At 36.6% G+C, this 22,069-nt stretch overlaps 3 protein-coding genes across 3 annotated transcripts; 1 reads left to right on the top strand and 2 right to left on the bottom strand.

Annotated features, from left to right (window-relative positions):
* The first annotated feature begins 533 nt into the window (after positions 1-533).
* On the top strand, positions 534-1,634 carry LOC120196865 (receptor-like protein kinase FERONIA). Its single transcript, XM_039198560.1, has one exon. The coding sequence runs from the start codon at positions 534-536 to the stop codon at positions 1,632-1,634; it is 1,101 nt and encodes a 366-aa protein (XP_039054491.1).
* Positions 1,635-2,735: 1,101 nt separating this feature from the next.
* On the bottom strand, positions 2,736-7,198 carry LOC120196709 (putative disease resistance protein At1g50180). Its single transcript, XM_039198449.1, has 4 exons — positions 7,175-7,198; positions 6,082-7,124; positions 3,360-5,128; positions 2,736-2,871 (listed from the first exon to the last, which is right to left on the bottom strand). Exons 2-3 carry the CDS (start codon positions 7,097-7,099, stop codon positions 3,372-3,374), a joined length of 2,775 nt encoding a protein of 924 aa, XP_039054380.1. The 5' UTR covers positions 7,100-7,124; positions 7,175-7,198; the 3' UTR covers positions 2,736-2,871; positions 3,360-3,371.
* Positions 7,199-7,874: 676 nt separating this feature from the next.
* On the bottom strand, positions 7,875-10,714 carry LOC120196710 (putative receptor-like protein kinase At5g39000). Its single transcript, XM_039198450.1, has one exon. It carries the CDS (start codon positions 10,586-10,588, stop codon positions 7,916-7,918), a length of 2,673 nt encoding a protein of 890 aa, XP_039054381.1. The 5' UTR covers positions 10,589-10,714; the 3' UTR covers positions 7,875-7,915.
* Between the last annotated feature and the right edge of the window lie 11,355 nt (positions 10,715-22,069).

Genomic DNA, 22,069 nt, shown 5'->3' with positions numbered 1-22,069 from the left:
ACAACAAAAACAAACACGCCCTTATCATTTCGTAAAAATGATGAAATTACATCACTAATTTCTTAAGTTTCTTAGACTTTACAGTTTGAATTCCAAAGTTTATCATGTGTTCGATTTAGTTCGTACTTTCACATATATTCAAAATTTAAAAATAAATTTACCCTCATCCAAAGTTAAGCCCTTTATGCTGACATGATATTTAAGTAATGTGTCACGTTCTCTTTTAATGCTATTTGCCTGAGTTAAAACTACAAATAAATAAATAAAAGTCGGATATTTTCTTGACATCTTCCGATGAAGCAGCCAGGAAATTAAAGGTTTGAATTTGATATTCCTCTATTGTAAATTTCTTCTTCAACCTAAATTTATGGGGTAGGATTAGAAAATGTCCAAAACCTTCTTGTATTTCTAACCCAACTAATCCAAGCAACCACATTCATACGGTTGAAATGGATAAAATTTCATACTTTTTTCTTCTTTCTCGCAAAATAGTGTTTCTTTATTGTTGAATCCTTAATATTTTAGTTGCCACCATGAAGAATCCTTTGTGTTCTCTTCCATGCTTCTCTGTTTCAAAGAAAAAATACTCTCAACTATATCAACGCTCACAACTGCCGGAGGGCTTATGCCGTCACTTTTCACTAGCACAGATCAAAGCCGCCACCGACAACTTCAACGAAGACTCAATTATTGGTAGAGGTGATTACGGGACTGCTTACAAAGGGACTACGAATGATGGAACCATAGTTGTGCTCAAGCGCTGGCAAAGCGAAAGCGGATCATATCTATTGAGAGAAATGCAAAATGAGGTACGTTTTCTTTGTCAGTTGCGCCACCCGCATCTCGCTTCTCTCATTGGTATTTGCGAAGAGGGAAATGAGGCGATCCCGGTCTACGAGTACATGAGCGGAGGGGCATTATCCGATCGCCTCTACGGTCAGGGTTATGCACCACTCCTTTGGAAACAAAGGCTTCAAATATGTGTTGGTGCAGCTCGAGGATTGCATTACCTTCACACTGGTGCAAAATATGCTCTATTTCATGGTCACATCACCAGCCGAAACCTTCTTCTGAATGAAGAATTGTCTTGTAAAATAACCGATTTCGGGTTATCGAAATTGGGTTCCTTTTGCATGTCAAAAGCTTCAAAAGTTCGAAGAGAGTCGAAAATTAAGGGTATTCATGGGTACATGGCTCCGGAGTATGCCATGCATGGGGAACTTACTGAAAAATCTGATGTTTTTTCATTTGGGGTGGTTTTGTTCGAAGTTCTTTTTGGCAGACCAGAATATGATAGCTCACTACCAGAGGAAAAGCGATATCTGTTTGCTATGGCCATGGAATCTATAATTGAAGGAACCATTTATCATGCCATTGATCCACAATTGAAGGGGAGGATAGCTCCGGAATGTTTGAACAAGTACTTGGAGATCGCTTTTAGTTGTGTCCATGATAAGGGAAGCGAAAGACCAGAAATGGGTGAGGTAGAGGTCACACTGGAGCTTGCCTTGGAGCTGCAAGACAGAGCTGATGCTGAAATGGAGGCCATCAATCCTTGTGGTCAATATATGCATGACGAGGCACCCATTTCAATTGACGCTGAAACCATAAAAATAAGCAGTCTGTTAATTTAAAAGGTCTGCTAATTCAATTCCCAAACACTCTTTCATTGTGGCATGGCTCATCAACGATGGATTAACAATGGAGGGATGAGGACAGTAATTCTTCTGTTTAATCGTTTAGTTATCCGAGTTTATATTTATTGATCAGATTTAGATCGTATTGTAATTGTACTAACTACTAATTTATGACAAGAAAAGAGCGCCTTACATAATCATGTTTTAATCAATCTCATAGAGTTTTTGTCGATACTAAGAGATGGCATGGTAACTTGATAATAAGAAAAGGGTTTACAGGATGCTGTTTTTGAAGAATAATGGTATAAATAAACTCTGGGTTCGTATTAAGTTAAAGTTTTGCCACTCCATCAAACTAATAAGGTTCAAGTCATCCATTGCTTAAAGTTTAATGAAACCACAAGTCATGAAGGGTCCACACGTTTCCGCGATCTGAACTAAATTGTCGTTTACTTTGAAATTTCAATCCTTTTCGCACTGCAGAAAATTATAAAGAAAGTTCATTACGTAAAATCCTATGTCCCAATCATGGCACTTGAAGGATTCCAGAAAGTTGAAAGGTAACGCTCCATCCCAAGTTTGAAATAGTCATTAAGATTTTGGCTTGAAAATTTGTTCATTTCTTGGTCATGAGGAGAATGCCATGACATGGCTGATAAGAATTTCTTTCTTTCTTTTCTCCCCTCTTGCAGGGCAGATGTTTGATAATTTGTTTGAATGGGATTAATATTCATTTTGAGCCGTCTCGTAATAATCAAATAAAGCACGTTGGCTTCTATTAATCTTAGACAAGTTAGGCCGCTGCAGCCAAAACAGGAAATATTAGAATCCCAAACTTGGAGCAGCTCACAGTCCTCTCACTGCAGAGAGGATGGGGACACCCATGCTGTCAAAAGGACAACTTCAGGTATGGTTACTATGATGAAAGATTAAATGCTTTCAATTCTCAATTCAAATATCGTAGGAATCTTATAAATTGCATAAGTATGAGCTTCATACATGATGTTTAGCTGTATCAACCTAGCATCCATGACAAATAAGCACCTTATCCGATTGTATACGCAACACCAACAGACATGAATCAAGATAAGTCTTAACTCTTAACAATATTAGCAAGAGAACTAGATAATCTTAAATGGTGAATCCTGCAAAGAAACACCCAAGAACCCTGCATCATCCTACGCCTGTTCACTTTCAAAGGATCAGTATCTATATAACAGCATTCCTTGCACTCCTGAACATTCAAACACAAAATTTTCAGTCTAGAATAAACAATAGAATTCATTCTGCTGAAAATTTTATATTTTGAAATATATAACTGAAGAACAAAGAGCCACAGTGGTAGAAGTTTGCTGCAGATGAAATACATAATTGTTTCTCTCTGCTGCTCTTAATCCAGTTGTCTGGTTTCTTTGACAAAGAGCCAAGTGTTAAAAAGTTTTGTATTTAATGATTAGCTATTTATAGATCTCTAGAACAATTCCAATAATGTGACTAACTTATAAAAGCAACCTTAATAGTACTACCTACTATTTGATATGGAGTTCCACTGAAAAAAATATTTTCTGTAAGGTAACTGGTAGAAAAATATTTGCAAGTCTGGAATAAAACTAAAGCAGTGCACTTAGAAAAGGTATTGCATATGAAATTGACAGCAAACATGCAAATTAAATTAACCGTAACAGTTGAACAAATTAACATTGATAGTGTAGAATCACTTACCATAATTTTGTCTTAGTTCAAAAATGCAATTGAAGGCACATGTTGGACTTTGTAGAAATCTTCCCCATCTTCCTCAATACTAGTTTTGAATGCTCTTGACATCCACCTAATCTCTAGTTCTCGGAGGGTAGTGACGAACCTCATCCCATCTGGAACCATCTTCAACTTGTAGCAATCAGAAATACCCAAGCGGTTAAGAGTAGGCATAGCTCCTTCTTCAATAGTCCACTCCTGAAAATTGGGCAACCCTCGAAGAAGTAAAGTCTTTAGTTGGGGGAAACTGTTCTTAGAGCAAGTCATTTTCTTTCCAATGAAAATTTCCCATCCGCTCAAGTACTTTAAGCGAGGCAGATTCCCAAGCGCTTCCATTGGGTCTTCAGCAAGTCTCGATCCCCATAAAGTTAACTTGGTGAGAGATGAAGGGAATTCATTGTCTCGGGGTAAGTTCTCTATTCTTCCTTCTACATGCAGCTTGCAGAGACGGGGACAGCCTAATAGTAGTTTCCGTAAATCAACTACCTTATCCGGAAATGAAAGGAGGTCAGTTTTTAAAGACAGGGATGTCAGGTATGGTAATGTCTTATTTGGAGGTTCAAAGATTTGAACAAATGATTCAAAGTGTCTAGGGTCATTTAGAACTAGTTTTCGGAGGTTGGTTAATTGGAGAAGAACACTAACATCACATTTATTAGCAGGAAAATTTACAAGAGTCTGCAAATTGCTCAGATTGGCCAACTGTAAATTATCCGCGATATTCTCACACCACTTAGGAAGATATAGATGTCTCAACTGCTCCATCTTCCATAAAATATTAGGCACTAGTACGGTTGATTCCCATGACACTTTATCAATTGTCTGCAAGTTCAGAGTTTGCAAGCCAACCAGACTGACCAAAGATATTGGTAATTCTCTTATACGTGTTTTCTTCAGACTTAAAAATCTCAACTGAACTAGCGTCCCTACGTCTTCTGGTAACTTCTCCTCAAGTCCTTTAATTCCTTCAAGATCCAACACTTTAAGCAATTTGAATTTACCAAACACGGATTTCAAAAGGCGCTTGTTACCTATTCTATGTTTTTTTGGACGGAAAAAGAACAATGACCTAAGGTTGGGAATTTTCTGGTATTCTGGCAAAGCAGGATCATTGTCATTCTGATCCAAATGGATTGCACATCTATGAATTCTGCTTGCAGAAGTTGGTCTAGTATTCCTGGAAGATGGAAGAGGACCAATAATATGCATAAAATTTTCCTGTTTGGCCTTCGACAAGCATAAATCACGCATAAGGTCGTGTAGGCGACAAGCTTTTATTGATCCTGTCGAACCCTTCACTCCCACCTGAACCATAGACCTATTTATCAAGTCATGTAAGTAGCTTTTTGCAACTTCCTCCATGGTTTCATGCCTTTCATCTACTTCCACTTCATCTTGTGAGGATACAAATCCTTCCGCAACCCATTGCCGAACTAATTTCTTGGTTGGAATTTCAAAATCTTCTGGGAACTGGCTCAAATGTAAAAAGCATGGTTTCAGTTGGTAAGGTAATTCATGGTAACTTAAAGCCAATACCTCAGATAGTCTAGCTTGTCGTCCCCGCTCTTTTGATCTTGCCAAGTGTGACTTGATGTTTCTATGCACCATATCCCACTCATTCGGTGTTTCTTTCGTTGCCAAAAGTCCTCCAAGCACAATAATGGCCAGCGGTAGACCTGCACAGCTTCCCATCATTTCCCTCCCTAAATTCTCCATAACTTTGTCAACTACAAAGCCTGGAAAACACAAATCAAATTGAAAATTAATAATTCTATGTTTCTTGCATGAACCATAGATATATAACCAGGTGCTTTATCAATTATTAATTTGGGCTTTGACTATTTGTTTAGGGTGGAATCATCATTAGGATGAATATTCTAAAATCCAAGCGTTCTTACTCCTGTTCTTCAGAAGAGGAAAGAAAAGATTATCTATTCTACTTATCACCATGCTTTGTGAAGAAGTAACAATTAGAGAAGTTTCTTGTGCACGCTCTGTTACTCAGCTAAAGGGAGTATGTACTTACACATCAAGCATATGTGTGTAGCTGAATTATAATACTGCTAAAGGGAGTATGTACTTACATATTTGGGTATGTAGCAAGGCATAAGTTTTTAAGCTTAAAATCAGTTGCCTTCATCTTCTATCACTAAGCTCTTCTATAAGTATTTATGTTGATTTTGCCTATGCCTCTTGATTTATTTTATCTTGATTTGCTTTAAATATTTGTGAAGTTATGCATGAATGATGTTAATCTTGCCAAATGCTCGACTTGGAATATGAATCATAACATGGCTATTAGTTTAGTATTAACCTAGTCAATGCACTTCGCTTCAATTATGATCTGTTTGATCTAAGCAGTTCAATTAAGCCACTCCCATTGAACCATGCTAAAGTTTTGTTAAGCTTCCCAGAAAGGCTAGACAAAAGCCTTGCTTTTGGCAATAGTAGGTTTTAAATTTGTGAACACCCAATTTTTCCATATATCCAAATTCAGTTATCCTATACTGCACCATTCCATTTTCCAAACATTTGTTTTAGATTAGATAGGAGAAAGGTATAGGCTAAGCTGATGTTAGTTGGACTCTAGTTTTGCTAAAGTACTCATGTCCAGCTACTTTGACTAGCACAGATTCGAGCATGAATACGAGGATACAGTTCTCTAGAGATATAAAAGAATTTTAACTACCTGGTTTGTCTTTCCCTGGAAATGCTTTCTGTTGGAATAGCTCCCAACTCTGTTCTTCATTTAAACACTCCGGTTCATGGAGAAATCCAATCAGTTCATCATCCAAACCTACTTTCTTATTGCGGGTTGTAAGCAATATCTTGCTGCCAACAGTTGTTTCAACGGGAAAAGCAGGGCGTAAAGACTCCCATGCCTCACTGGTCCAAATGTCATCAATTACAATCAAACATTTCTTCTCTTGCTGGACTTTGTAAAGCTTCTTAGCTAACTCTTCATGACTCATTCTCAAAATCTCTTCCTTCTCCTCCTTCGATGGGGTGATCAGCTTCAGCAGAATTCCTTCCCAAACTTCTCGTTCTCTGCATTGTTGAGAAATATAAGCCCAAGCAAAAGCTTCAAAGTGTCTCCTGATATCTGCATGATGGTATAAGGTCTTTGCTAGGGTAGTCTTTCCAAGACCTCCCATGCCACAGATAGACACGAGTCGGCAACGTTCTTCTTCGTGAATTAACTTCACTATCAGCTCCTTTATGTTTTCTTCCAACCCAACAATATGTTCTTCCACAACATGGGAATATGACCATCGGAGCTTCCTTTGCCGCTCCGATGCGAATCCATCCCCTTCTATTCTTGGTGATATTCCATATGTCTGCAATCTTCTGGTCAAGTCAGAGATTCTGGATGTGATTTTCTCAATCTCCGAGGCAAGATTATGAAGTTCCACGCCGTGGAGAAACGAGTTTCGGATTCTTCCTCCTTTCTTGGACGCAAATTTGACAATGAAATTGTCGATCACATCCTGAACATCGTAAGCAGTCTCTCTTATATCTGAAACCCAAATTTTAACTCTTTCATCCTCGTCTTGTCTTTTGTCTGCATCTTTGAGGAAGCCCTGCATCCACTTTAGCTCCGCTTGCATCTTCCTGACTTCATTGTTAACTCCCAATAACAGATTGGCCTCTTGAACTATTAAGCCATCGAGCCTTTCCAGAAGATAAGACACTACGGCTTCAGCCATGTTATTTCTCAAAAGGCTAGTTTGGTTTTGCACCTAAAACAGTTCCAGGGATACAATTCAGCGCAGCGGAATTGAAGTTGAATCAAAACGATGACTGCTAAATCAAGTTATGTTTTTTGAAAATCATTTTTGCAAAAGAATGATGATCAAATATGAAAAAAGAACGAAACTTAAGAAACCAATAATTGGGATCCAATGAAGCAAGTCAAGGGTCGTCGCTTTGCTTTTCTCAGTAAAAATGCAAGTGGACAAGAAAGAGCTAGTAAAAAAAAATGGAAAAGTTCAGTCAGAAAAGTCAATTGCTGTTTATTTAAGATAGTAGTTGGGAGCTGCATTTTTTATTTTATTTTTACTTTTATACTTTTTCATATCTGACACATCACCACCATATTAAGTTCACTACAAATACCTCAAATACCCCAATAAGATTGATAAAAGAGTTAGAATACTCCACAGCTAGAGCTGTTCAAGAGTGCTCGACTTATAGTGTTCAACATTAAAATTTATCTAAAAGAAAAATATATATGTTTTTATGTCGTGTTCATTTTATAATTTATATCTTATTTCATAATATTTTTTATGTAATTTATCATATTAATTTAATTTAAATATATATTTTCGATCGTAGTTAGCTTCTTTACTATAAATGTTAACATCTTAATAATTGTTTATATAAATTTGTATGTACATCTTAGGGAATATTCATATAAAGATAAATATCTCATTTACATGGCATGAGAAAACTATTGAGCATTTTTTTTTCTTCTTTTACTTACAGTCGGGGAAAATATATAGTATCCCAATATTTGACAACTCTCATCTCCCATTATCATTCATAAACTCGGAGAATACACTCTCCGATTTGATTCTATCAGCATCACCTCGACTAACACTCCTTCCCACACTGCTAATCGTGCTCCTCGATTCCGACAGTTTCCCACGGGAAACACTGAACAACTCTTCGTTATCGTCATCCGTGGTAGTACCTCTACCAGCTCCTTTGGACATCAATGGACTGGTTTGGCTCGACTCCGTGATCACTTCATGGCCTCCCATGTCAATGTTCATGTCCCTCTCAGTTGCCTCTTGCACTTGCAATGCAAATTCTAAACCCCAAACCACATCGTTCATCATCGGCCGCTCCGTTCCCACATCTCGAACACAACTCTCGGCGAGGGCCCCGAATTTCTGTAGGCACAAAGGTGAAATTTCACCCATCAAGTTGGGGTCCATGATGCTTTCAAGGTTTCCTCTAGCGTGGCAAATCTTGGCCCATCGAGCCAGGCTGACTTGGTCCTTTGGTAGCCCTGGAATCATGGACTGTCGAGCACATAATACTTCAAATAAAACCACACCGAACGAGTAAACATCGGATTTCTCGGTCAATTGTTGTCTTCGGTAATATTCAGGATCGACGTACCCGACACTTCCTTTTACTACAGTGGTGACATGGCTTTGAAACATGGGACCAAGTCTGGACAATCCAAAGTCAGAAACTTTGGCCAACCAATTCTCGTCCAATAGTATGTTGGTAGATTTGATATCCCGGTGAATGATTGGGTGCTTCACACCTGCGTGAAGGTACTGCAATCCACGGGCTGCTCCAATGCAGATTTCCAACCTCCTTTTCCACGGTAAAGGAGGCTTCTTCGTCTTGTAAAGATGATCTCTAAGTGTCCCGCGTTGCATGTACTCGTAGACGAGAATCATCTCCCCATGGTCATCACAGAAACCAATCAACGACACAAGATTTACATGGCGGAGCTTGGAGAGTAACTCGAGTTCGGTTTGGAACTCCCGGATCCCTTGCCTTGATGATGAATCCAACCTTTTTATTGCAACCATAGTTGACCCGCCATCAATGCAACCTTTGTAGACAGTACCGAATCCTCCTGATCCGATAATGAATTGATCGTCGAAATTCAAGGTCACTTCTTTAAGCTCGAAGATTGAAAACCGGCGACAAAGATCGGAGGGCAGTAAAGAAACGCTGGTTGCACATGTGGAGTTCGATGGGCAGGGTACTTGCCCCCATGATGATTTTTGTACGCTGACAGCTGAATCCTTCACTCTCCTTACTTTGAGCTTGTAAATTAAAGAGCATGCGATGAAAGATAGGCCAAATAAACTACTAAAGACAGCTGTGGTAATGACCATAACCAGTGAACTCTTCTTTTTCGTTTTACCGACACTCGGTAACATCGGTGAAGGACCCGGATCGGTTTGAGGGTTTGGCACTGCAAGACTACCGTCTGATTTGTTGAGTCTAAAAATCTCTAAGCCGTTCAGGATTGCATTAGCATACTTAGAGCCAACATCTTTGCTTGGGTGTAACGCCAGCCATAGAATTTGCTTGCTTTCACCTTCAGTTGGAATTAACAAAACATAGTCCCTATACACCGGGATGCTGTTACCACCACTCCAGTGTATCACATCGGCACTAAGCTCGGCAGTTTCATTGTTGATGAATATGTCGAAGACACGTTGACCTTCCTCTGTTACTTCCATTTGAGTCTCGCAGAAATGGAGCCTAAGGAGGTAGTTGAAGCCAGTGTCAACAGAGAAGCTCCACGTGAGATTATAATTCATATTGATCTGTGAATCATCATTCATTGTTCTTGACGTGTCGTAGATGATAACCGGAGCGATATAACCCGGGGTTTCCTCGGAGTATTTGATCGTAACATTGTCAGACCGACTAGGAGTTGTTCCGACTGCAGCTCCGAAGATATAAGGCGAATCGTCGAACCATGTTCGAAACATTCCAGTATCATTCACGTTAGCCACGGTTGCTCCACCAACGTTTAGACGATAAACAGTTTCGAAAGCAGTAGCATCAGGAATGTCAAAGGAACCTTTAGTACCTACAGGAATTAGAGAGTTTTCTTGGTGGTTTATATACATGTTCTTCGGCATCGAAACGACTTCGATACCGTTTACAAAGGCCGAGGAGTTGAGCGATGGCAAAAAGGTGACATTCAGCTTCTCGGTTTCCAAACATGGAATCATAAACTCTTTGATCAGCGAGGCTTGTTGATCATCTTCACCAGAAAGAGTTAAATAGGCACTGAAATTGCTGAGGAGAAGGTGATTATTGGCGGTAACAGAGAAGAAAGAAGTGGTTCCATCAAAATCAGAGTATTGAGCCGGGTAGAAATAGAAACGAAGAAATTTGTGGCCAGGTGATACGGGAAAGCTATAAGTGAATTCACCATGAAAAACTCTAGCAGTCATGCAAGGAACTTGAGAAACAGAATGATCTTGCCTGGAGGCTGTGGACGCCATTGAAGCACTCTCAGAATTAGAAGTAGCGAATTTGGACCGGTCATCAGTGACCCATTTGCGGCCATCTTCTGAAACTGTATTTGACGAAGACGATGATGCACCACAGTTGAGGAGAATATAATCTGTTGCGTTATATGGTACTGAGTAGTTGCCAGCTAAAGTGACAGAGAAGAGGAGATGGAGGTAGAAAGTAAAATGGAGCATTGAACTGAACTGCAAATATCCCCTTTGTTAACGATTAGAAAAGATAATTTTTTGTTATGCTTGGAATGGTTGAATGAAGAGCAATTAAGATGGCGAAAAGAACAGAGTGGGTGGTTGATGAAGATGGTTCAGTCCTTTGGTAGAACTGAACCAAGTCAAGTAAACTGGACATTTGTGATGCACAGATTTTAATGATAAGGTGATTAGGACCGGACTGTCCTTACTTTTCACTGGTATTGCTTAGTTCAAAGTTGCAAACCAAAATTGGGGATGGATGGGACCTTTACCATTTGAAAAGTACACATACGACTCATTCAAACCATGGGGAACCCACGCGGCAATTTTATGTCAATGATCCAAAAAGAAGAACAGTGTCGGCAGGTTAAATTAGTGAATTAAACATGTTGGGAAAAAAAGAAAACAGGGATTATAAAAAGTTATTTAGGAAAATAGGATGAATGATGCGGTATAATAAAAATTATCGACAATTGAAGATGATTTTGGTAAAATCATCGGCAGTTGTAAACAATTTTACTCTTAAATTTTGTAATTTTAAGACCAGAAAATAAAAAAGTAAAAATACAAGGAATAAAATGAGAATTTTTATAAATTGTATATTTAAAGAGAAATGGTGAGTTTAAAGAAATTAACAATATTATTGTTTAGACAGTTGAAAATTAAATGCACCCTTCGGTGTAAGTTATGTCGTAACCGGTTTTCGTCCGGGCACAAATTTTTATTTGGCGGGAAAAGTGATGTGAATAAATTAATGATTTTTTTTTTAAAAATATTTTGGGAGTCGCCATCGGCCTTTTGGGTCAGGTAGGTCGACTACCTAAAAATCATCTTTTAAAAGAGTTTTTAAGAAAACATCGATTAAAAGATAAACTGATCTGCGTTTTAACCAAAAATTCATTCTTTTTAATAATAAAAAGAGATTCGTGATCGGTTACGTTTAGGGAAGGATTAGCACCCCTATAACGCCCAAAATTGGTACTTTTTAATATAAATTGTCTCTATTATTATAAATTAAAAATTCAAAATATATTTAATTTATAATCCTATTATTTTAAAATTATAATTATGAAAAATATATATTAATTTATATATATTTATAAATAAAATATTTATTTATTTAGAAATATCAGAAAATGACTTCTAGGTACCTTAAGACAGCTCTTTTCTTCAATATTAAAAAAAATAAATAAATAAATAAATAATTAAAACAATTAATATATAATTTATAAAATAGGATATTTATTTTCAGAAAAATGGACATCCAGTTGTTTTAAGACTGCCATTTCTTAATATTGAAAAATAAATAAATATTAAAACATGATTAAAATAAGTTAAAAGTAATTAAATAAGATTTTAATAAATAAAATAAATATAATAAATATATATTTATGGTTAAATTATAATAATAATAGTAATAATAATTAAAAGTAAACATATAAAATTAACATATAACTAAACAATGAACAAAATTAAAACTATATTTTTAAAATAAATATATAAAATAAATAAAAATTGAAATTAGTGACTAAATTACAACTTAATAGATTTAAATACATAAATCATAATTATTAATTTTTCAGTGGCTAAATATGTTATTCTACCTTTTATTAATTTAGTGACTAGATTAAAAATTATATCAAATTCGTATATCAAATTAAAATAAGTTTAAAACATGTATTCGGGATTAAAATAAAATTAATTAGAATTAAAGGACTAAATTGGTTATTTGTCTAAAATATTTATGTCAGTGACTAAATTATAAAGAAATAACATTAAGAGATCAAATTAAAAAGTTCATAATTTGATTTCAGTGACTATAATATAAAATTACAAAATTACTGGACTGCGTACGGGGTTTAACTTTTAATAAATTATAAACAGACCCTCCCCAAAACGACGTCGTTCGGGAGGGGTATTTAAGCCCCAAATCAGACGGCCTTAAGGCCAAAAATTGATTTCTCTTCTCTTTCCTTCTCTCTCTTCCTGAGAGAGTTTTAAACTCTCTCGCCTCTCTCTAGCTTCCCTCACCGGAGGGAAGCCGGTCACCGGCCGGCAGCGGCAGCCGTCACTTTCCTCACCGCCGGCCACCGTTATCGGTGGCAGGAAAATTCTAAAATCTCTCAAAACATAGATCGGGATGATCTAAAATCGAATCCGACCCCCCTTTCCCACAAAACATCTCATATTTACATAGATCTACAAAAAAAATACCTTCGGTATTTGCTTGTACGGCGGCCTATGAACTCCGATGGCGTCGCAGCTTCTTCGGTAAGGCTTCTCTCAATTTTTGTTTCGATTTTTTTGTGGTTTGGTTGCTGTATTCTCTGGCTTTTTTTTTGTCTCCCCGTTTATTCTCTTGTTTGCAGGTGGTCGGTTTTTATAAGCCTCGCCGGTATCTTCTTCGGACTGGGTAAAAGATTGAAGCTTGGTGAGTCACCGAACTTCCAGTGGTGACTCACTGTTGAGGGCGACGTGTGCGGCTATGGCTAGGCCTTCTGGATCTTTCGGTTGGCGTCGTGGCAGCGTGGTAGCAGAGGTTGGCGGACGGCGGCGCGTGGTCCCTAGGGTATCATCACCCTAGGATTTGTTCTGGATGCGTGTGGGCCGTTGGATCTGAGAGATCCAACGGCTGTGATGCTGAGGCGGCTAGGGTTAGATGATACAAACCTAAATTGGGTTTAGGGTTTCTTGTGGGCTTGTATCTGATTGGGCTTGGGCATGTAAACTGGGCTGAGTTGATTTGTAATTGGGCCTGTAATAATAATAAATTATTTATTTAATAATAATATAATATAATAATAATATTAAAACAAAATAATAATAATAAATAAAACAAATGAAAAAAAACTAGTGTCTTCAGCTGCCCCTCTTTGTTCATTCTTGTGTTAACGAGAATAGGGCAAAGACGAAAAAATAATAAGTGTTTTTTTTTTCATTTGACTTCACTTGATTATGATGGAAATGTTGAACAAGTTCTTCTTCTTTGGGATTAGTTCTTCTCATTATGAACTTTTCCACTGGGGATGACAGTTCATCTCCTTCTGTGAAGTAATCTAGCAGAAGAGTTGAACAAATTCTTTTCAGATGAGTTCTTCTCATTATGAACTTCCTATTCCTTCTTCAGATGAGTTATTCTCATTATGAAGACTTCTGGCAATGTTGATCCATCAAATGATGAATTCAAACAAAAGGTTGAACAAATTCTTCTTATTATGAACTTCTTCTTCCTTCTTCAGATGAGTTCTTCTCATTATAAACTTTCTCTTGAAATGTGATCCATCAAGTGATGGATTGAGCAAAAGGTTGAACAAGCTCTTCTCATTATGAACTTCTTCTTCCTTCTTCAGATGAGTTCTTCTCATTATGAACTTTCTCTGGAAAAGCTGATCCATCAAGTGATGGATTTGAGCAAAAGGTTGAACAAACTCTTCTCATTATGAACTTCTTCTTCCTTCTTCAGATGAGTTCTTCTCATTATGAACTTTCTCTGGAAAAGCTGATCCATCGAGTGATGGATTTGAATCTTTGCTAAAATCTTTGAAATTCCTGTTAACCTTTAACATGTATAAAATGAATGAAAATGCACATATTTTTGCAAATGCCTAAATATGATGCATGAATATTAAGTTCATTTTTATTTGATTTCAAATTGGTGAACTCGGTCTTTCTTCAATTGTGTAGAAATCCAATAAATCTTTCCTCTTCGAATGGAGAATCTATCATCTTTGAAGAGCGTAGATGTAGATATGCCTGAATTTTTATATGATGTCACCAAACCACTTGAGAATAAAACTCAATAGTATAGGCTCTTGAAAAGCTCGCACTCATGCAACATGTTGATTTTGATAACTACTTATCTAATCATGAAGTGATATTTCAAGATGATTTCACAGATATTGATAGTTCTTTTGATACCGAGAAAATCCTAAATTCTGATTCTGATGAGGAGAGTAAACTGTTATACTTGACGAAAATGGGATACTCAAATGCTACGTCTTCAATAATCATAAAGATATGATCCTGATTCATCAATTGCAGAGTTGACAGATTTTATATGTGCTGCTCAAATGGCTAAGGCTGCTGACACACTTCTTCCAGTAAAATATAGGAAGCCATTATACAATGATCCCAATTACAAGAAAAGGCAAAACTTGGGCTATGATTTTTGAAAAGGAAGAAATAGAGGAAGTTTGGAAAGAAGCTTTTTGATGAAGATAATCTTGCAGTTCATCTTCCTAATTCAATGATTGGTTTTGGAGTTCTTACTGAATCATATCAGATAACTCAAAGAACACTTCCAGAAGATGCTATTGAGTCTCCTTATTTATACTATGATAACGTGGTGGTTGCTTCAGTTGGTATTTGGACCAAAACATCACAGTACTTATATGATGTAGAGCCAGAATTTGTAGATTCGAAGCATTTTTGTATTGCTGTATGGAAAAAGGCTATATTCATAATCTGTCAATTGAGAACATATTTCTTCTTGTTCCGCTTCCAAATAACTCTATGATGGTAATAATTTGTTTGCTTTTTAACAATGATTGCAAACGTTGATAAGACTTACTTTGTATTCCATGCCTTTAAAAGTATTAGCATAAAGTGATATTCAGAAATCTTTAACTTATTTCAAAATTATGTTAATCCATTAAATTGAATTTTCAAAAATAAATTGAATCTCAAATAAATTAAATTTAGAGGAAATAAACTTTAGAATTTATTAATAAATAGATAGAATTGTATTTATAGGAATGATAAAAATTCAAATGACTCAACAAATTATTAGCATAAGTATTTCTAAATTAATCAAATTGACATAATTTAGAGTACTGATGTAAGCTTTTGTCTGGAAGATCTCAAACGTTGTCAGAATGCTTGTAGATGTGAAGTTCCTCCCAAACTATCAAAATCTTAAGAGGGTTCAATTGCCAGATTCCTAATATCAACATGCATTTGATCCACCCTTTCAGGTTTTCAACTCAAATCCTTCCTTTGGTTGCAAGATGCCCTTTGCGGGTTTTCATCTTGACCTTTTTTTTTTCTTTTTCTTTCATTTCATTTTTTCATCTTTCATTTCATTTTTTCTTCAAGCATAATATTTCTTGACAGAATCTGAGTTTATTGGGTTTCTCAGAATTTTTCCATCCATTTCTGCCAAGATCAACACTTCTCCGGAAAAGGCCTTTTTTACAACGTATGGCCCTTCCCAATTAGGCATCCATTTCCCACGGAAATCTTTATGTATAGGCAAGATCTTTTTTAGTACTAGATCACCCTCTTGGAATTCTCTTGGATGTACTTTCTTGTCATGAGACTTCATCATCCGTTTCTGATACATCTGTCCATGGCAAATAGCTTTCAATCTTTTCTCCTCAGTAAGGTTCAATTGATCAAATCTAGCTTGGATCCATTCAGATTCATCCAATTTTGTTTCTCTCAAAATTCGAAGCGATGAATCTCAACTTCAATTGGTAAGACTGCTTCCATCCCATAGACTAAAGAAAAAGGCGTTGCCCCAGTAGATGTTCGAACAGTAGTTCGGTATGCATATAAAGCAAAAGGTAACTTCTCGTGCCAATCTTTGTAAGTTTCAGTGGTCTTTGTAATGATTCTCTTGATGTTCTTATTTGCTGCTTCAACTGCCCCATTCATATTTGGACGATATGCCACTGAGTTTGCATGTTTGATCTTAACTTGTACACAAAGTTCGGTCATCATTTTATTGTTCAGGTTCAGAGCATTATCTGTAATGATCTTTCTGGTAGGCCATACCGGTAAATTTTTTCTTTCTTTATGAATTTACAGACTATGGACCTCTTAATATTGGCATATGAAGCAGCTTCAACTCACTTGGTAAAATAATCAATTGCCACAAGGATGAAACAATGTCCATTCGATGCTTTTGGTGTGATTGCCCCAATGACGTCTATTCCCCACATAGAAAATGGCCAGGGTGTTGTCATTACATGTAAAGAAGATGGGGGTACATGAATCTTATCTGCATATATTTGGCATTTATGGCATTTCCTTGCATAATCAATGCAATCTGTGTGCATGGTAGCCCAATAATATCCATATCTCATTATTTTTCTAGCCATGGAAATACCATTTGCATGTGTTCCACATATTCCACTGTGTACTTTCTCAATGATGCTTCTGGCTTCGCTGGTATTTAAACATCTCAATAGCATTTGATAATTGCTTCTTCTATACATAGTCTCGCCATCAAGAAAATATCCAGCAGCCATTCTTCTCAAGGTTCTTTTATCAATTTCAGATGCATTTTGTGGATAACTTTGATTTTTGATATATTGCAAGATATCATAATACCATGGTTTACCATCTACCTCTTCTTCCACACTATAACAATGTGCAAGAATTTCATATACTTGCATTTTGATTGGCATCATATCAACTTTCTTAGTTGCCTGAAACATAGCAGCTAATGTAGCCAAAGCATCTTCCATTTGATTTTCTTCTCGAGGGAGATAATTGAAGGTGACTCTCTCAAATTCTTTCACTAATTCGAGGGTAAAATTTCGGTATTCCAACAATTTAGGATCTTTTGTTTCCCATTCACCTCGTAATTGATACACCACTAACGATGAATCTCCATATATCTTGAGACATTTAATTTTTCTTTTTATGGCTGCTTTCAATCCCATGACACAAGCTTCATATTCCGCCATGTTATTGGTGCAAAAGAACTCTAGTATGCTAGTAAAGGGATAATAAATATTTTCTGAAGAAATTAACACTGCCCCGATTCCTCGTCCCAAGGTGTTGTATGCTCCATCAAAGTAAAGCTTCCAAGATGCATCATTTGTTCCGACTTCTTCATTCATGGATATGCACAACAAATCTTCATCTGGAAAATTAAAACTCAAAGGCTGATAATCATTCGATACACGACTGGCCAGAAAATCAGCTATGACACTTCCTTTTATCGCTTTTTGGTTGATATATACGATATCAAACTCGGATAATAACATCTGCTATCTAGCCATTCTGCCTGTCAAAGCTGGTGATTCCATTAAGAATTTCAAAGGATCAAGTTTGGATATCAACCAAGTATTATGATATAACATGTATTGTCTGAGTCTTCGAGTAGCCCACACCAAGGCACAACATAATTTTTGTATTGGTGGATATCGAATTTCACAATCAGTAAATTTTTTGCTCAGATAATAAATGGCTTTTTCTTTTCTTCCAGATTCATCATGCTGTCCCAGTACACATCCCATCGAATTTTCAAAGACTGTCAAGTAGAGAATTAATGGTCTATCAGGCATTGGTGATACTAAAATGGGGGCATTGGATAAATATTTCTTAATAATATCCAAAGTTTCTTGACATTCATTATTCCAGACTTCAGGATTGTTCTTTCGAAGTAATTTGAACATTGGATCACATTTGTCAGTTAATTGAGAAATGAACCGAGATATATAATTTAATCTTCCCAAAAAGCCTCGAACTTCTTTTTTTATATTGGGTGGTGGAAGATCTTGAATTGCTTTCACTTTATCTGGATCAATCTCGATTCCTTTTTTGCTGACCACAAATCCCAAAAGCTTCCCGGAAGTTACCCCAAAAGTACATTTAATGGGGTTGAGCTTTAATTGATACTTCCTCAATCTCTGGAAAAGCTTTCTCAAATTTTGAATATGTTCTTCTTCAGTTCGGGATTTGGCAATCATGTCATCTACATATACTTCAATCTCTTTGTGCATCATGTCATGAAACAAAGTTACCATGGCTCTTTGATACGTTGCCCCTGCATTTTTCAATCCAAATGGCATTACTTTATAGCAGAATGTGCCCCACATGGTTACAAATGTTGTTTTTTCCATGTCTTCAGGGTTCATTTTTATTTGATTATATCCTGAAAAGCCATCCATGAATGAAAACCATGCGTGTCCTGCAGTATTGTCCACCAAGGTGTCTTTGTGGGGTAATGGAAAGCTATCTTTAAGACTAGCTTTGTTGAGATCTCTGTAATCCACACACATTCGAACTTTCCCATTTTTCTTTGGTACTGGAACAATGTTGGCTACCCATTCGGGGTATTTGGCTGCTTGTAGGAAACCTGCATTAATCTGCTTCATCACTTCCTCTTTGATCTGCAACAACATTTCTGGCCTCATTCGCCTGAGCTTTTGTTGGACCGGTTTATATTCTGGATTGATTGGAAGTTTGTGCATCACTATATTTGTACTCAAACCAGGCATATCTTGATAAGACCAGGCGAAGATATCTTTGAACTCTTGAAGGAGATTTATCAATTCTTGTTTTATCTGGATTGTCAGAGTATTACCAATTTTCACCTCTTTAATTTCTTCATTTGTTCCCAGATTTACAGTCTTAATCTCTTCTTTGTGAGGTAAAATTTGTTTATCTTCTTTTTCTACTAGTCTTAATAATTCAGTAGGAACATCACATTCCAGTTCATCCTCACACTCATTGATTTCCTCCAGACATATGGGATGCTCTAAATTTATCTCTCGATTAAATTTAGGAATAAACATGCTATTAACATTGTGACACCTGTAAATTTAAGTCAGACATATTTCCGAAAGAATATAGTAAATTTATGAAATAAATGAATGTAAAAATGTAAAAAATGTAAAGAATGATTGCCATTTGAAAATTTTAAAGAAAATTTCTTATATTTAATATTAGGTGAACTTAACATAATTCCTTTACAAGATAACAAAAAGTTTTCATACTCTTGGGCTAAACATAAAGATTAGTTCTGAATATTACTCTGTGTTAATATTAAAAACTACAGGGAGGTCTTCAGCAGTCCAATTGTTGAGTGTTTCTCCAGGAAAACAAGGGCGAATCCTAGCCAAGTATTTGTCAGTCTTGTTGTCATTCATGATCATGTTGATAAATAATCCTTTCATAGCTTCTTCAACTATGCTTTGATCTTTCGTCAACTTTTCTTCTTTAAAGGCCTCAACAAGCTGTTGTTCTACATTAATTGTTTCCCCTGATCTGAATGTGGTCTTCAACTGTGGGAAAAACATGTGTTCCCAAAGGATTTCTTCTCCTTTCAACCTTGCCTTTCTATCTTCACATCTTCTTTTCATCTCTTTGTTCTTTTGCTGAAAATTGGGCTTAAATCCAAGCCCAAAATGATCTTTCTTCATCTTCATACTTACAGGAACTGAACTCCCTTGAAGATTCTTTCCTAAACCTTTCCCAGTTTTAGCTCCGATGCCTAAAGTCTGTCGTACAATCATCTTGGTACAATCAAACAATCTGGGATGTGGAATTTTGCTTCCTTCTGCAATAAAGGTTGCATTGACAAATTCAAGAGCTCGGAAAGAGCATTCGAGAGCATCTTCATTGGTTTCAATATACAGAATATCACTTGTTATAGACGCAATGATTTCTTCTTCAGCTCCTACGCATATTAGTTGTCCATCAACAACGAATTTCAATTTCTAATGTAATGAAGAAGGAACAGCTCCTGCAGAATGAATCCATGGCCTCCCTAATAAACAATTATATGTAGGGTGGATGTCCATCACCACAAAGTCAATATTGTACACGACTGGTTCGATTAACAACGATATTTCCATTTTTCCAAGCACCTCTTTTTTAGTGCCATCAAAAGCTCGCACTACATTCTGATAACTTTTCATGTGTGATTTATTCACAGGCATTCTGTGAAGTGTGACTAGAGGCATCAAGTTAAGAGCAGATCCATTGTCAATCAATACTCCTGGCAAAACATGACCATGACAATGTGTGGTAATATTCAAAGCTTTTACTGACCCCATTCCGCCTTCAGGTATTTCATCATCCGTGAACGTTACGTAATTGTCAGCGGCTATATGTCCCATAATTCTGTCAAGTTTATTGAGGGATATATCTTCAGGGATAAAGGTTTGATTAAGCATTCTCATCAAAGCATTTCTGTGTGCTCCTGAATTCATCAATAGATCAAGAATATAAATTCGTGCTTGTTGTTTATGTAGTTGTTCAACCACACTATATTCACTATGTTTCAGGAATTTCAAAAATTCTTGCGCTTGTTTTTCTGTTACAGGCTCATTGAAGGGATTCATCATCAAATACCTTTTGGGGTATTACCATGGCTTTTCCTTTTACTTTCACCTGTTCTGATGCATTGGATGTTTCGGGAGAGTAACATCTCCCACTTCTTGTAAAGAATCGGACTTCACTCACTGCTTCAGATGTCGAATCCAGACTCTATATTTTCTCTTCTTTTTTTCCAGAAACAGATCCTCCTACCATTGAAACATTGGTAGTATAATTCCAAGGTACCCTGCGGGTATCCTTGTATGGAAATGGTAAAGGAGTTGTGATAACTACTTTCGGCTTTGTTGGTGCTGGAATCACTGTAGATGATTTCACATTAATAAATACGGGATCACTTGTTCTCTGATTAGGTTTAGAATCTTCTGATGAGCAAACATCATCTTCTCTTTTCCCTGGTTATTCTTCAAAGAATTCTATCTCTCTGTTATTCATCAATTTTTGCACCAAATCCCTAAATTCAAGACATAGTTGAATTTCATGCCCCTTCTCTTGATGATATTCACAATAATTCTTGCCTTCATTATGCTTTGGCCTGAATTCTTGTGGAATTATACCGGATAAGGAGAGTTGTTGAAATATACAAACAAAAGGAGATTTAATTTCAGAAACGTCTGTTTTTGCTTTCTTTCTGTTCTCTTCCTGAATTGCATTCACGTTTTTATCTCCATGATTTGGCAGCGGATGATTTGATGTAGATGGTGAATTGAATTCTAACTTTCCAGTGTTGATCAAATTTTGAACCACCCTTTTGAATGCCAAACAGTTTTCAATAGAATGACCCGTAATTCTTTCATGGTAAACTCAATGTGCCTTTACATCATACCATTGAGGGAATGGTGGTTGCATGAGAACCAAAGGATAGGGCCGTATGACATCTGCTTTTAACAGCGAATCATAGATCTCAGCATAGGGTACTGGTAAAGGTGTAAAAGACAACCTTTCATTTTCCTTTCGAGATCCTCTGGACTCTACTCGATTAGTGTTTGTTTCTTCTTTCTTAACCCTTGGCTGGGTTATTGTAACACTTTTTGATAAATCCTTCTTGTAAGAGTTTGCATTGTTGACTTCATTCTCCTTTTTTCGATACATAGGTCTTTTGGAGCTAGACCTCTCATTTGATTCAATTTTGCCACTTTTCAAGACATTTTCAATGAGTTCTCCAGAAATGACCAAATCTGCAAAATTTCTGGTTGCATTCCCCATTAGATGATTTAAATAAGGAGCTTTTAACGTATGAACAAATATTACTGTAGCCTCTTTTTCTGATAGAGGTGGTTGAACTTGGGCTACTGTGTCACGCCATCTCTGAGCATACTGTTTGAATGTTTCGTTATTCTTTTTCTCCAAATTTTGGAGAGTCCATCTATCAGGGACCATGTCTGTTACGTGGCG

This window comes from Hibiscus syriacus, unplaced genomic scaffold (assembly GCF_006381635.1).
Source record: "Hibiscus syriacus cultivar Baekdansim isolate YM2019G1 unplaced genomic scaffold, ASM638163v2 tig00117034_pilon, whole genome shotgun sequence".
Taxonomy (NCBI): Eukaryota; Viridiplantae; Streptophyta; class Magnoliopsida; order Malvales; family Malvaceae; genus Hibiscus; species Hibiscus syriacus.
The sequence above is the reverse complement of the archived record's forward strand: the minus strand, read 5'-3'. Positions and strand labels throughout refer to the sequence as shown.